This window comes from Echinops telfairi, unplaced genomic scaffold (assembly GCF_000313985.2).
Source record: "Echinops telfairi isolate 266 unplaced genomic scaffold, ASM31398v2 ScPeMD7_7;HRSCAF=31, whole genome shotgun sequence".
Lineage (NCBI taxonomy): Eukaryota > Metazoa > Chordata > Mammalia > Afrosoricida > Tenrecidae > Echinops > Echinops telfairi.
Window position 1 is genome coordinate 20,763,971 of NW_022103904.1, and position 15,236 is coordinate 20,779,206.

General features: G+C 49.9%; 2 protein-coding genes across 3 annotated transcripts in view; one reads left to right on the forward strand and one right to left on the reverse strand.

The window, feature by feature from the left end:
• Positions 1-2,952, forward strand: part of CAMK2B (calcium/calmodulin dependent protein kinase II beta) — a 39,848-nt gene extending 36,896 nt beyond the window's left edge. For both annotated transcript variants that reach the window (XM_045286319.1, XM_045286320.1), the window contains one exon: positions 633-2,952. The gene's annotated coding sequence lies outside the window, so the exon portion shown is untranslated. The remainder of the gene's footprint in view (positions 1-632) is intronic.
• Positions 2,953-4,736: 1,784 nt separating this feature from the next.
• The window catches only part of YKT6 (YKT6 v-SNARE homolog), a 15,397-nt gene continuing 4,897 nt past the window's right edge, over positions 4,737-15,236 (reverse strand). The window contains exons 3-7 of the mRNA XM_004708069.2: positions 14,561-14,661; positions 12,468-12,572; positions 12,075-12,140; positions 7,922-8,023; positions 4,737-6,850 (exon numbers count right to left, since the gene is read on the reverse strand). Of these exons, the coding sequence (XP_004708126.1) occupies positions 6,815-6,850; positions 7,922-8,023; positions 12,075-12,140; positions 12,468-12,572; positions 14,561-14,661 (410 nt within the window). The 3' untranslated portion in view covers positions 4,737-6,814. The remainder of the gene's footprint in view (positions 6,851-7,921; positions 8,024-12,074; positions 12,141-12,467; positions 12,573-14,560; positions 14,662-15,236) is intronic.

Consider the following 15,236-nt stretch of genomic DNA (forward strand, 5'->3'; position numbering starts at 1 on the left):
GGGGAGCCGACGGCACTGTGGCAGAGCCACGCTTGGGAGCTCCCACTGGTTCCCATGGGTGCATTTCTCTATTACGGGAAGCCAGGGGAAGGGCATGAATGCTGGAGGCCAGCGGGTCATGTCCCCACCTTCGATAGGCAGGGGCCTCCTCCAAGGTTTAGGACAGCTGGCTAGACAAGGGCTACACATGCTGGTCGGAAGGCTGCAGTGAGGGGTGAGGGCTCTACAGGCTCACTCTATGGCCACGGCATGCCGCTGTCGGGCAAGGCATACGGACAGATGCGTGAGTCCTACAGGGCACACAGGACAAGGCACTGCTGCCAGCTAGTCCCCAAACCAGCACTGTCACAGTCCCATGAGTACATGTTACCTAGGTGGTGACTAAGATCAAAGTCAATCTCAGTTGTACAGGTACAAATGCATAATGGAGTGATGCCACACTGGGCCCCGTGTTCTGATTTAAGTCCTTTTATATACATTGACTTTAAATCGTTTTTCACATCACAAAACCTAGGGTCAGAGAAGTGAAAGAAATAAAAGTACTTAGGACGGTGCCCCCCACCCCCTTCTCTCACTGGCCTCAGCCAGCCTGCGGTGACTGATGTGGTTGCCTGCCCTGCCTTGTTTTTCAGAGCTGCCTGCCATTGAATGATCCTGATGGAGTTGGTGTTCTGAGCCCAGCCGCCCTCAGGGCGCACGGCCTGCCTGTCGCATGTTCGTGTCTGCCTCATCCCCTCCCCTGGTGCCTGTGTCTAAAGAAAAACCAAGACCAGATGTGATTTCTTTCCACGAACTAAATGATGACAACGACAACCACGCACACACACAAAATTGACATCCGATGAAATGGGAAAACTAATCAAAGGGAAAACAATGTGGGATAATCACTGGTGTTTGTGGGGCTTTGAAACCAACCAGCCACCCACCCCCACCCCATCCCCCACAGCTCCACGTGTCTAGGCCTCCAGTGACTAGGTGGGACAGTGAAACTGTCCAAAAGGCTCCTCCCCCCGACCCCTGTGTTGAATGGTGTTAGTTTGTTAGATAACATACACACACACCCCACAAACAAACCAAGGCATCTGCATTCTCTCTGCCAATGCATGGGCCTCTGCAGTGGTGTGCTTGCAAGTGGCTGTTGTGAGCTGTCAGGCATCTTTGGGGCTGGGGCCATGGGTGTCCCTCTGGACCTACCCTCCTTTCTCTGCTACTTGTGCCTGAGAGTTGCTGCTGTTCCTACCTGCTTTTTTCCCTTCTGCCCATCATCCTCTCAGCCCTGTGAGGGGATGGGTGTGGGGTCCCCTTTATGCCCACACACCCTCCCAGCAGTAGATGACGCACGCCAGCAAAGGGTCAGGCCAGCCCTGCCGCGAGTGTTCCCGGCTGGGCCAGGGATGCCACCAGCCTCTGGGAGGATGGAGACACAGTAGAGGAGCATCCCGGAAGGCCCCAAGGTCCCAGGCTGCCAGCTCTGCTCTTCTCCAGGGGGTCAGTGAGGTGCCGAGCAGGGTGCAGTTTAGTTAGACTTCACATCTGGCTGAGGCAGCTCGAAAGGACGTGCCCAACATGCCCCTCCCTTTTCTCTAGCCAGGCCTTCCAGGCCAGTCCCATCCCCACCTGGAAGCAGACATGAGAAAAGACTGGAGACCTCATGCCCCAAGCCGGAGGGGGCCAGGCAGTGTTTGGGGTGGCTGAGCTACAAGGATTCTGGGTCATGTTGGGTAAAACCTGGAGAGAAGGTAGGTGCAGAGACAGGTGGCTGTGGGCCACCTGCACTAAGGCAGTGTCTGGCGTGTTTTGGGGGTAGAAGTGTTTGTGGCACCCCAGCCTGGAAAAAGAGGAAGACCTGGGGCGTAGCACAGGAGGCTCTCAGTGCAGGAATTAGTAGGCCATCAGGCATTAACAAGGCTGACCAAGGGAACCGTTGTGGGTGCTGCTGCTCCCCACCCCAGGCCAAAAGTGCCCAGAACAGGTGCCCTGGTGGGATGTTGGGCCTGCAGGGAGATGGGAATCTGCAGCACTTTCCAGGTGAGCGCTGGAGGCTGCAGGGACCCAGCCACAGATTAGACAACAGGCTGTGTGCAGAAGCCTGGCCCACAAGGAGAGCCAGGCCCAGTGTGGATACTTCGGCGCAGGGCCCAGGAACTGGGACTCGAGGGAGGGCATCCAAGAGATGGCTATGTGTGCTAGCAGCCAGTTTCACCTATGAGGCAAGGTGGGGCAGGGTCCTCTCTCCATGACCACACCACCTGTAGCATTTGTGAGCACAGCCTGGGCGCCCTCCCTGTGGAGTGGGTAGGCACACTGTGCTGCAGACCAGGGCCTAGCAGAGAGTTCCAGGTGCCTGTCAGCTAAGGGGCAGGGAGGACGAGGCACAGGGGAGGACCCAGCTCAACACCAGCCACCTTCCATTCAGGCTGCATCTTCAACAAGGACTTTCCTCTTGCCCCCACAACTCAAGCCAAGGGAGGAACATGAAGTGAGCAGGCCCAGGTCCCACACTCAGGGGGTTGCCCATCAAGGGACACTCAGACTGGACGCCCACTGTGTCGTCCATGACTTGCTCAGGATGGCCAGCGCCCAGGCCCTCTCCCTCTGTGGACACAGGGTAAACATCTCCAGGACCCGTGTGGTGGCGGCCTCTGCCACTGCTGCCATGTTACTGCGGAGCCGCCTGTCTGGGATCATTGCTTTTGTTTTGTTTTGTTTTCTGGGGGACAGTTCTTTTGCATGACCGATAAGGAGAACCACACCCCACATTGCTACTAGGTGTCCGTGCGTGGCCCGCCCGGCTGCGGGGCGTGCGGAGGCTCGCCGGCTGCCCCCGTGCTGGTGGACTTTCCACCCTTCTCCTTTTGCTGAGTTTTACTGTCTTTTGTTTCTGAGCCTTGTAAGTGTACAAAAAATTATTTTGTTCTGTCTCGGGAAACTGCAAATAAAACACAAACAGGACAAATGGCTTGCTTCCTATGTGTAGCTGATGGTTTGTGACAGGCCTATGGACCCCACTCTCCTTCAGAGCCAGAACCTCGGGTCCGAGGCTCTAGGCCAGGCTGGGCCCAGGGTTCGCCCATGTAGGGCAGGGAGGGAAGGTGAGGTAGGTGTTCCTAGCTTCAGGTCACAGCCAGACTTCATGGCTCAGCCAGCCATACATACCCCTGCTCCAAGGCCTGCCAGCCAGTTCTCTGGGTTAGTCATCTGCCTGGCACACAGAAACTGAAAGTTGTAGCCACCCTGTGGCCATCTCCCAGTGGGATGATCCCTGGCCCTTACCCAGACCCCGACTGTCCTGGCAGAGATGCCTCCTAACCAACAGGGTTCAAAGAGCAGGAGTGATTACACTCTGGGTAGTGACAGTGAGGGAGCAGGCTAGAGGGGAGGGAGTAGGGGACAAGGATATCCAGGGCAGTCTTAAAGGCCAGTCAGAGCAGGGAGTGGAAGCCCAAGGCCTGGCCTGTCACCCTAGGAGGGCTGCATCATCCAGCTGCTGCCCCTACGACTAGTCCTCAGATGGCACCTAGGTCCCGGGCCCCAAGATGAGAGTGTGCCACCTGCCTATTCCACTTTCTTCCGCACCGCGTTCCGAGGATGGAAATGGAGAACAAACCACCCCGAGGCCTTCTCAGCCTCTTTTCTCATCAGGCAGGCAGTCCCCCAGGTCCCTCAGGCCAGTGACACATCCCAGCACCCTCCTCTGTTGGACACTTGACACAATTTTCACAGGGATAGCAAGGCAGGGACCCTTAAGACAGGTCCACCAGAGGCGGCAGTGTGCTTCACTGCCCCAGTCACAGTGCTGCATCCAGAACTCCACTCCCCAATCGGCTGTCACTGGATCCAGCCCAGTTTTCCCAAGCCAGACTTGTGGAAGGGGTGGGCACAGCAGGGGAATCAGAGGCCACTGTCCCTACCATCCCCCTCTGGACAGGAGGTCCCCAGGTCTAGAGGGAGGCATACATATCATTTCAGGGGACTCTCCATAGGCCGCAAGACGGCAGACACCATGATGCACCCTGGGCCGGCACCTTGCAGCTGAGGGTCACTGGGCCAGCTGAGCACTGGGGGAGGGTCAGTCTGCTGTTTCATCAGGTACTTTCTAACTGGAATTCTGTTCCACAAAGATCCCCGTGGGCACCCTGGCAACTCATGCAGAGTAGCTGCATCCGGGCCACCCGGGAACTTCTCTGGTTCCAACCCCCAGATTCAAAGGGAGACTAGGGTCCTGAGCTGTGCGTGGAGCCACAATCAAACATGCCAGACTCAATCTGATCAAATGAACGAGGTGGCAAGCTTTCCTTTTTCCCCTCCCCCTTTCTAACGGCAGGATCGGCTTCTGGACCAATTTGACCTGCAGGATAAACTGTTGCTCCCACAGCCACCTTCCAGGGTCCATTCCCCACCGTGTCTGTGAGGGAGTCTGGTGGGGTGTGCTCAGTGGAGCAGGGAGGGGCAGCAGTTCTCTCTGGCGATCTCCAGGACCCAGGTGGACTTCCCAATTGTATCTCCCACCGGGGAATCTAATACAGAGGCACCGGGGCTTCTTTTCTGACTCGGTTGGGCTCCCTATCTGGTTAACAGTGAAGCGAGGTGGAAACAAATGGAAACGGAAAGTCAATCTGTCAGGGTGACCATCTCCTGCCCACTGTCCACCCCTGCCAATATCTGCTGACCTCATCCTCCAGTCAGCAGTGAGGATCTCGAAGGAAACGCCCAGGCAACAAAGCCATAGGACCAAATTGGAATTTCTACAGACAGCTTTATCCAGACAGGAATCTCAAAACAGAACACGAGAAACAAGTTAGGTAGCAGTTACACACTTTGTCAGTGAAACAGGAGAGCAGTCTTGGGGCAGAGGCTACTAGAGCCAAGCCCCTTCCAGGGAGCAGCCCAACCCATGCTGCCCAACTCATGTCCGTGTCTTGTCCCACAGGGACACCCCCGCCACCTCCCCTTGCATTGTTCTTTGCTCCCCCTGCAGGGAGGGCAGGCCACGGTAGAGCCTGAAATGTGGCAAAAACCCACCAAGGGCTAAAGGCAAAGTCAGTGCCTTCGTATGTAAGGGACAAGGGGAGCAGCTTGAAAGATCCCCAGAGGGGCAAAGTCCCAGATGCTTGGTCAGACATCCACACACCTGAGTGAACCTCACATTTCAGCCACCGGGACTCCAGTGGGCAAGGCCGGTGGGTATGCTGCTGCTCAGGATCAAGAGAGGCGCCCTAGCCCTGGGAGAAGGGGCCCCATGGCAGTAGGAAAATCACACAGGCAAGCAAAAGATCTTTGGTCCGCAGAGTACCCAGATGGCAGGGTCTCAGGCACCGGCTAGGTTCCATCCCAGCCCCTGCACGGACTGCTGGCTGCCTGGCACTTCCATGGGGGAGAGTGGGACCTCTTGGGTGGTTCAAAAACAGGACAAGGGAGACAAGCCCAAGAGAACGGTTCACAAGGAGGAAACCCATGCTGGTTAAAAATCTGGTGGGATGGCACCATCTCGTGAAGCAGGGACCTGTGGACAGGATCCCCAAAGGTACAAGAGCCTGTGTCCTCGAAGCATAGCGCAGCACGGACCAGACAGTATGAAACATGGCATCAGGGCCTAGGCTAGCCAAGTGGACACCACTGAACCTCCTGGGCCTCTCTCAGGAGGCTCTCTCTAGCACTGGGCAGTGGCAGGCCTCCTGTGGGACCAAAGAGGCTTCTGAGCCCCAGGAGAGCAGCCCACTCCCCCCAGGAGCAACCCACTGGCATGGCTCCTCCAGCCAGGCAGCCATTCTCCTGAGGCAAAACGCTGGGCTAGAGGGAGACTGGAGAGAGCTCCCAGTTGTTAAGACTCCTGGACCCCAGGCAGTAGCTGAGGAAGGTAGATAGCCAGAGAGGCAAATGAAAACCAGTCTAGAGATGACTATCGGGCACACTGCTTTGATCCCGGGGTTTGACGTAAAACCAAATCACAAATCAAGGCAGATGCCACCGGGACAGCTCCATAAACATTGGCTTGGATTCCCCCCTGAAGATGACTTCCAGCGGACCACCTCAGCACTAAAGAGAAAAAAACAAAACAAACGCTTTTCTGGCTCTAACTCCCAACTTGTTGGTTGAGGTAGCCATTGCCCAAAGACTCTCGCCAAGACGCTCAGATTCCCTGACCATGTCCACTGAAGTCAGCTTTGTGGTACTGCCATGACAATAGTGCTTGAGACGGACCCCACATGCCACAAGAAGTCAATCTTCAAAAACACGGGACGGAGCTGCTGTCTCAGCAATCTGCAATGCCTACTGTCTGTCTCCTCAGGACACCTGCACTGAATGCCTGACCACCAACCACTCAGCTGGGCCTTTTGATGGACAGCCGCACGGCAGTCAGGGAACACCCTCCTGTTGGCTGGAGTGACTTTCTTCTACGTTAATATAACTGACAGACCAAAGAGAAAGACGGGCTTTGATCTACTGATGCCAGGGTTCTTCTTGGGGGACAAGACAAGGCCTGCGAACTGAGTCCTTCAGCATCTACAGGAGTCACTGAGAGTTTATGGTTTCATTTGGCCCAAAAAACATGCCTTTAGGGACCTCAAATGATCTTTCCAGAAATTACAACATGACATACGAATGTGAACATTCCACGACCTACCAGATCCCTTCCACCACCCTCCTCGGTTTCCCCCAGGAAACTCCCAAAATAAAAAAAAATTAAAAAACCGGAAAAGTGTCCCCAACTCTGGGTCCTGTTCGGAGACAGTTTCTTCTTTTCTGGGTGTTTTACAGTTTTTCTTGTGAATGACAGTGACTTTTCCAGCGCAGGAGTCTCTGCAGGCTGGCATCACATGATTGCACAGCACGAGTTTTGCTTCCGGGCCTTGGAAAACAAAGAGGAGTTGAAAAAAGGTTTCAGGAGAGTCACGTGGCTCAACACCCCACTCAGCCTGCTACTCACCCTGCCCCCAACTCTACACCAATAGAATAGCCGCTGTAGGGAAAGGGGAGGCCTCAGGTCTACAGGCTGCTTGCAGGGGCTCCACACCTAGCGCATGTCCCCAACTGCTGAGCTCGAAGGGGAAACTCGAACAAAAAGCACAACACTGTCCTCCACACTGCCGAGGAAACTACAACTCCTCCCACCAAAAGCAAGGTAAGCTCAGGTGTTCCATGTAGATTCTGGAGCCTCATCTTTCTCTACAACACTCATTCATACAAATAACCAGCCAGTAACAGTCCTGCTGTTCAGCCACGTACCACATGCAAATAGAATTGGCTGGATGCCTTAACTCTGCCCTTATTCCTATCGTCCACCAGCACTGCTTGCCATCCTTTGTCCTGCTCTGTGGAAACACTCAGACAGCTGTATTTTCTAGAGGTTCTTACAAGGGAAGGCATGTTTCCCCTGGTCACTGTACCCCTAATCCTTCTTGGCCATCTGCCTCCAAGACAAATGTATGTGGATGCATCAAATAAATCCATCTCCACCACTGTTCAAGCAATGGGCCAATAGTCATTCTTGCGAAGGAGACATCGGTACGGTCTGTGTCAGTATGAATAATCCTTGCCAGTGGAATACAACTATCAAAGGGGAATTAGTTAGTAGCCTAAACACCTTTTCAGAAAGCCTAAAATACTGGTATCTTAAGGATTTATCTTTAAGCCCAATAATCAGAAGTGAACCCAGCTTCACCTGTCTGGGGAGGGGTACATGATCTGAAACCAGCACCACGGGGCATGAAGGCAAGGTGGGCACAGCACCTGAATACACCTGCCATCCTCCCTGTCATTCCTGGGATCTAGCACTAACCAGCCTAGCCCTGGCCATTGCATGAGGCATGAAGCAAACCCATTATTCCGAGCCTTGTTCTTATGAAGGCTGCCCCAGAAATGAGTTCACTGCCATGGTTCTGCCCAGGGCTACCCAGGAGGAGCCCGGGCCAGCACTCACAGTTTTATAGAAGGCTTTAGACTGCGTTCCAAGCACTTCGGATTTGGACACCAAGTCATCTAGCTTCTCTCCGCGCTCTAGCAAAGACTCCATGGTGTTGTGCTGGACGAGAGAGAGAAAGTCTTCTTCAGTAAGTTGATTGACAATAACATTAGGCTCTCAAGAAGGTCAGTCCTGAGGAAGTACTTCGTTGAGACCCCTCCACAATGCACCTAAGTCATGGCATGGGTCACTGCCAGGCATCGTGATTTAGTTCCAGGATGAGTTCAAACAAACATGTGTAAACCTTCACCTAAATCACAATAAAACGTTTAAAAATAAATAAGAACTTCAACTTCTTGGGGGTGGGGGTGAGGGGCATTCAAGGCTGGTTAAAAAGGACCAACAAGAAATGTTTGAAGACTTCCACGCCTATGCTTATCCCTGTTAGTCAAAGCACTGTCCAAAAGACTTATGCTTTCCATAGAATTCAGACTCCTGGGCCCTCTCCAAAACCATGCGTGCCATCCCAGGAGCTACCGAGGTACACACTAAAACCCGAGGCACAGTGCTGCAGCCGAGTCTTATGTGGAGGGTGGGATTTTCCTGGGCATCCAGAGGCTTTCTCGTCACTCACTCATGCCTACCTCCACTCCTACACGGTGGTAGGAGCGAGGCACTGCAGCAGAGACAGGGGAGGGTCCTCTGCGTGCTACACCATCACCAGAGACATGGCAGCAGGCAACACAGTGATCTTTTTTTAAAAGGCACAGTGTGGTCAGCAAATAGGCAACAACTTGACAGGCTTAAGTGAGGGTTTCTTGTAGGAGACCTGGCTGGAAAGGACACCAGAGGGCACAGGACCCAGATCTTGCTGTAGAGCTGACTCGAAAGCTATTGAAGGGATTTTCCCATCATTCTATCACACTGGCTCTCTCTCAACTCTTTTTCATTGTGGTATACAATTCAGTGGCATAAGTTACTGTCATGGATTGAACTGTGTGCCCCATAATGTAAGCATGTTTGGCTGGACCAAGAATCTCAGTGGTTTGGCAATTACATGTTGACATAATTTGGCATAACTATGAATAGCCTACAAGATAGGAATCCCAGAATACTTAATTGTGCTCATGTGGAATCTGTACGTAGACTGAGAGGCAGTTGTGCGAACAGAACAAGGGAATACTGCAAGGTTAGAAGTCAAGAAAGGTGCGTGTCAGGGTTGTCTCCCCTCACCATATTGAGTCAATTCGTATGCTGAACAAATAACTACAGAAGTTGGATTATACGAAGAATGTGGCATCAGGGTTAGCGCAAGGCTTATTAACCTGAGATAAGCAGATGACACAACCGTGCTTGTGGCAAATGAGAAGAACTTGAAGCACTTACTGATGAAGATCAAGGATTATAGTCTTTGGTATGGACTACAACTCATATACAGAAAGCTAAAATCCTCATAACAGGGTCCCCAACACTCGAAAAGGTCCTCAGGAGTGACTGTGGAAAATACACCAAGCGCATGAATGTATTTTCCAATGGGTATATAAAATAGGGCTTATTATAGATCTTTCAAAAGGCATACAAATCATAGTGAGAACACATTACATAGTCAATGGGTAATATCATACGCAGGTAACATAATAAACAAGCAATGAGGTAAATCATTATCTTGACCTAGTGCTTGACCTTGAATGCCCGAGGCCTCCCCAGGGGAGCAATCTATGATCCATATCAGCAAGAGACGTCAGAACAGAGTTGGCTACATTTTGGGGGTTCGGTTATTGAACCTGATTGCTCTTATCTACAGATAACCTTCAGGCACAGAGAACAGGCGCAAGAATGAGTCATCTTATATGGTAGCTCCTTTTATGATCATTCCTTTGGGGGGAGGGTATTGGAGCGACGGTGTCCAGTCAGGAGAATGTGTATTAAGATTTACTAATATCTCATAATGTGAGAGTCTTCCCTCCCCCCACTCCCACAGTTGGCTTTCCAGACCCGTAATTATAAGCATAGAGGATTTAGTTGCATTACACTCTGATCCAGTCCCTCGGTTTACCAAACCAGACCGGTAGGTAACCTCATGGTAAATGGAGAAAAGATTGAAGCTGTCAATGATTTTGTCTTACTTGGATCCACAATCAACGCTCATGGAAGCAACAGTCAGGGGAGCAAAAAACCTATTACATTAGGTAAATCTGCTGCACAAGATCTCTTTAGAGTACCGAAGAGCAAGGATGTTACTTTAAGGACTAAAATGCATCTGACCCAAGCTACGGTATTCTCTATTGCATCCTGTGCATGTGAGAGTTGGACATTGAATAAGGAAGACCGTAGGAAGAATCAGTGCAGTGCGGGAAGGTAGACAGCAATCAGCGTAAGATATAAAAATAATCATTTATCATTTATCAAAGGGACACAAGGGTGGGAAGGTGTGGGGTGGGAGGGAAAAAAGAGGAGCTGATACCAAGGACTCAAACAGAAAGTAAATGTTTATAAAATAATGATGGCAACATATGTACAAATATACTTGATGTATGGATTGTTATAAGAGCTATAAGAGCCCCTAATAAAATGATCCTTTAATCAAATTTTTTTTAAAAAGGAGAAAATCCATGCATTTGAATTGTGCAGGTGAAGAATATTGGAAGTGCTATGGACTGCTAAAACGACAAATCAATCTGTCTTGGAAGAAATATAGCCAGTGTGCTCCTTAGAAGGAAGGACAGTAAGACTTTGTCTCATGTACTTTGGTCATGTTATCAGGAGATACCAGTCCCTAGAAAAGGACGTCATACTTGATAAAGTAGAGGGACGGTGAAAAAAGAAACCTTTGATGACATGGACTGACACAGTGGCTACAACACTAGGCGTGACCAGGGGAACAATTGTGAGGCAGGTGCAGGACCGGGCAGTGGCTCATCCAGTTGTTTCTAAGGTCACTGCGGGCCAGGATAGACGGCACCTAACAACAACATAATTTGGCAGTTATGTAAGGATGGTATAATCTGATGTGATCACTCAATCAGTTGTAAGGGGATGAGGGGAGACTGCAACTCCCTACTCAAGTCACAGTGCTCACCCAATGTCAGGGGCGTTTCACTGGGGTGTGGCCTGCATCACCTTTGATCGTACAAGAGCGAAAAGGAGAGGGAGGCTCACTCAGTACCAACAAGAAAGAGCCTGGAATGGAGTGCATCCTTTGGCCCCAAGGTTTCTGCACGGGACCCTCCTAGATGAAAGGGAAGACTGGCGCCATGACAAACCAAGATCCACAAGGGCTGCCAAGCCCACAATGTTGAAAACAGATATGGACATTCCTCCAGCGCCAACAGAGAAAGCAGTTCCTAGCGCTGGCACCCTGCTTTTGGACTTCCAGCCTCCAACACTGTGAAAGAGTAATTGTGTCTGTTACAGCCATCCACTTGTGGCATTCCTAGTATAGCAGCACTACGTAATTCATAGTTACTTTCACCCTATTACACAACAATCTACTTCCACAATTTTCTTCCATGAATATACTGACAGATTTTAGAAAACACAAGAATGATAACTACTGATTTGGGGGCAGAATGGAGGTATGTGATGCTAGAAGAGGAAAAATTAGAGGGCCATGATGAGCATTAAGGAAAAGATAACAAAGACCTAAACACAAGGTAAAAAGTGGACAACTGACCGTGGACAACTGGAGCAGCTAAAACAAGCAAACAAAGAGCAGTTACAAATCAGGAAAGTTCTAGGCAATGCTAAGTCCTGCGTTCTTTCTAAAACCAGCATCCGTGGTGACTCTGGGTCTGTGTCACCGGATGTGCGGCTATTACCTATCAGTGCAGATACATTTCCAGTGGGCCTACCCAACTCCACACTCAGGCCTTGCCTGGTCTCTGCAGGTATCCAAGCATATAAACCAACCAAAATAAAAGGCAGTCGTGAGAATTAAGTGTCTGGAGCCTGATATTGACAAAAAATGGGTGCCATGAACCATGACAGGGAATAGTGGAAGGGAGGGGGTCAACTTGGGCTATTTCAGTGGGTCTATGGGTATAAGGGCTCTGGTGCATGGGAGAGATGGGCAAGCACGGTTCAGGAAAGTACTTTGACTACTAATAAAACTGCATGCATGACCTGTGGCAAAGCCCTCATTTCAACTTTGTTCTACACCCCTCTTGCTTACCAGAATGATTTTAGTCTCATCAAGTTCAGCCTGCACTTTGGTCATGGGGTCAGCTTCTCGGGGATTCTAGGAAGGAGTCAAAAATAAGAGCAAATCAGGACTTTAATGGTCACCATAGAAACAAAGCTCCAAAGAGAGGGAAGCGAGCACGCTGTACCATGACAGGCCATATCTATTTAAACATACCACAGAGACAGAACCCGCCTCGAATGGCAGGGTCCCAGGTCTCAATGCAGAGTCGCTGCATTTTTCAAAAAGAAACTTCAAGAGAGACAACTAGCAATAGAGGCTGCAAGGCAGTCACCAGAGCCCAAACTCAAGGCAGTGATGCCCAATTGCACACCAAGCCAGGCACACACACACTCCTCTACATCATGTCTCTTTAAATCCTACCTGGTATTTATTAAGGTGAAGCTCCAAGGTGTCAAAACGGATTGTAGCAGGAGATCCCACTGGCCATTCTATCCTGTCCACCTGCTTGGAGAACTCGTCTAGTACCTGCAAGATAAAGGACCTTCACCGGCATGCCCATCCACCCTGTGCTTACCCACACCCACGACACAGGCCAGAATCCTGAGTCTGACCGCAAAGGAGGTGGTCTCAGGGGAAGATATCTAATAGCAATGGAGAAATCTAGGCTAACGCTCCCCTTTCCAGAACATTTTCATCATTAAAACATAAGCTGAAAGCTAAGAATTGTGCCCAGTATGAAATGAACATCACCACTGGATAATAAAATTTCTTGAACTTTAAATCACACATTTCCAGCCATTGTTATCAGTCCATAAAGTTCCCGGGGTAAAATGGGCATTCACCTATTTTAAAGCAACTATTCGGGAAAAAGGAACTGAGCTCCCTCCCATCCCGAGTGTGTTGTTTTCCATCTTCATAATGGCTGCTCATAGGACTGTCAGGATCAAGAGATTCCTGGCCAAGAAATAAAAGCAGAATTGGCCCATTCCTAGATGGATTCTAATGAAAACTACTAAGACTGGGTACAACTCCTAGAGAAGACACTGGAGCAGAACTGAGCTGGCACTGTAAGGAGCTTGCGACGACATGCACGCACGCCACATTTACAAAGCCCCGCTAGCGGTGTGTCATGCTGAGCGTAAGCTTTGCCACCACTGATCAACTGAACTTGTACTGGCAAATATCTGGTTTCTTCCTGGGTTTTTATGGTTCCACATCCAGAGGTTAACAGTAATTAATGTAAAGCCATTGGTTTGTCTGTTTGTTTTTTAAAAGGGGGGTATGGGAGGGTCGGAATTGAATCCTTTGAAATTTAAAAAACCACTGAATTTAATGTGGGGAATAAAATAAGTTATCCATCTTCAAGGAGCTTGTGATTGGTCACAGTGAGAGAAAAATGTGGAACAAAACTCAAAATCATAAAAAAGACCAGGCTGATTGACCAGACAAAGACTGGTAGAATGCCTCAAATGATGGCCCTTAGTCACCTGTCAGACCTGGAACTAAACTCACCCCCATATGTTAACATTCAGTCATATCAGAGACAGGTCTGAAAGGTGAACAATTACACTAGGCAGATACGCACACCTGGGAACAACCATTAGCGATCAAACAGACAGCACTGCTCAAGACAAAGCTCAGGAGACTAACATGGTTAGGAAAAGAGGAAGAATGGAAATAGGGAACAGGGAGGAAGTAGGGTGAGTGACATTATGCTATGAGAATTACAGTCAATCACATGAAACAAAATCGATATAAACTTAAATGAAAAACTGATTTTCAAAAAAAAGAGAAGAAAAACAGATTTGCTCTGTAAACACTCACCCAATTCACAATAAAACGTTGAAAATAAAAGGGAAGAAAGAAAGTCTAGTGTTGAGCTATGTGGTGGTGACTTACATCTAGAAAGAGCGCTCTGATAATTGTGGGGACCCTCTGGAGAAAGTAAGACTGGAGAGGATCAAAGAGAGCGCGCAGGGAGGTGGGACTGTGGTCTGTGCAGGCACAGCCTTTAGGAAGGGGAAGTGTGCTACAAAGCAGACTGCAGAGCCAAGTGCAATCTAGAAGGTAACTGGAGGCCACGACTGGGAAAGTGTGGGGACAGAATCCAGAGGGTGAAAGCAAGAGTCAGGGGCGGACCAGGAATGAAGGGACAAGAGGATAGGCCAGGAGAGGCAACAGAAGGGTATGAGAACTGTGTCCAGGGTTTCCTTTCAAAGCAAGAGCGGCTGTGTGATTCAGTGGCAGGCAAATGTGCGAAGGGAGGGAAGGAGCATCCAACGTGGCTCCAGGGCTGCCTGTCTGGAAAGAGGTAGCTGGAGGGGCAGTGATTAGTATCACAGAGAGGCCCAGGAAAGGTGGGTTCAATTTCTTCTTGATTTAGAGCATGGAGAAAAACTGACAATGCCTTGAATTTGGACACAACGTTCGCAGAACGGTTACCTAGATACAAAACCCCACTCATTCTCCCCACTCAGTTTATTCAAGTCCAACCCAGTTGGGCACAAACTTACCTTCTCCAGCAAGGTAAAAGCCACCCGAGAAGGATATTCACTGTCAGCAATGGCGACACCTGCGAGGCTGTCGTTTCGGACATAGACGTGGCACAGATACTCTAAACAGCAAGAGTGCAAGCATAAGACGGTGATGTGAGGCTTTATTTTCTGAACGACCAAAAGTTAGTCAGAGCATCAGTAAATTGTAATTCTTGTTTGGCGATAAGAGTATTAATTGAATCCTTTTAAATTACCGAAAATTAACAACTCCGTGAACTCTGAATCTTTTGCTGAAGCCCATGTACGAACGGCACCTTTTGATCATGTGACTAGCACAGTAACACTTGAGACCTCCACCAGGCTAGTGGCTAATACGGGCTCTTGTTACATGACGTTTGAAAGCTCATAGAGATTTTGAAATGAAGTTTTGGGAACAAATTTTGGGAGAGGCTTCCACACAGATTTAGGCCCAATAAATGCTCAGAGGTCTGTGGGTACAATGTCAAGGACTAAGGGAGTTGCTAGCAGTACAGACAAGGTAACACACACCCGAGGGGACTTTCAAAGTCAAGTGGATTTCCAAGTCACACCCTTGAGGTGACTCTGCGTCAGGGGCCACAATCTTTAGACTTCCCATTCTGTGCTGAGGTCCAAACTCCAAGAAAACTTGAACAAACAGCTTCCACTTTCTTAA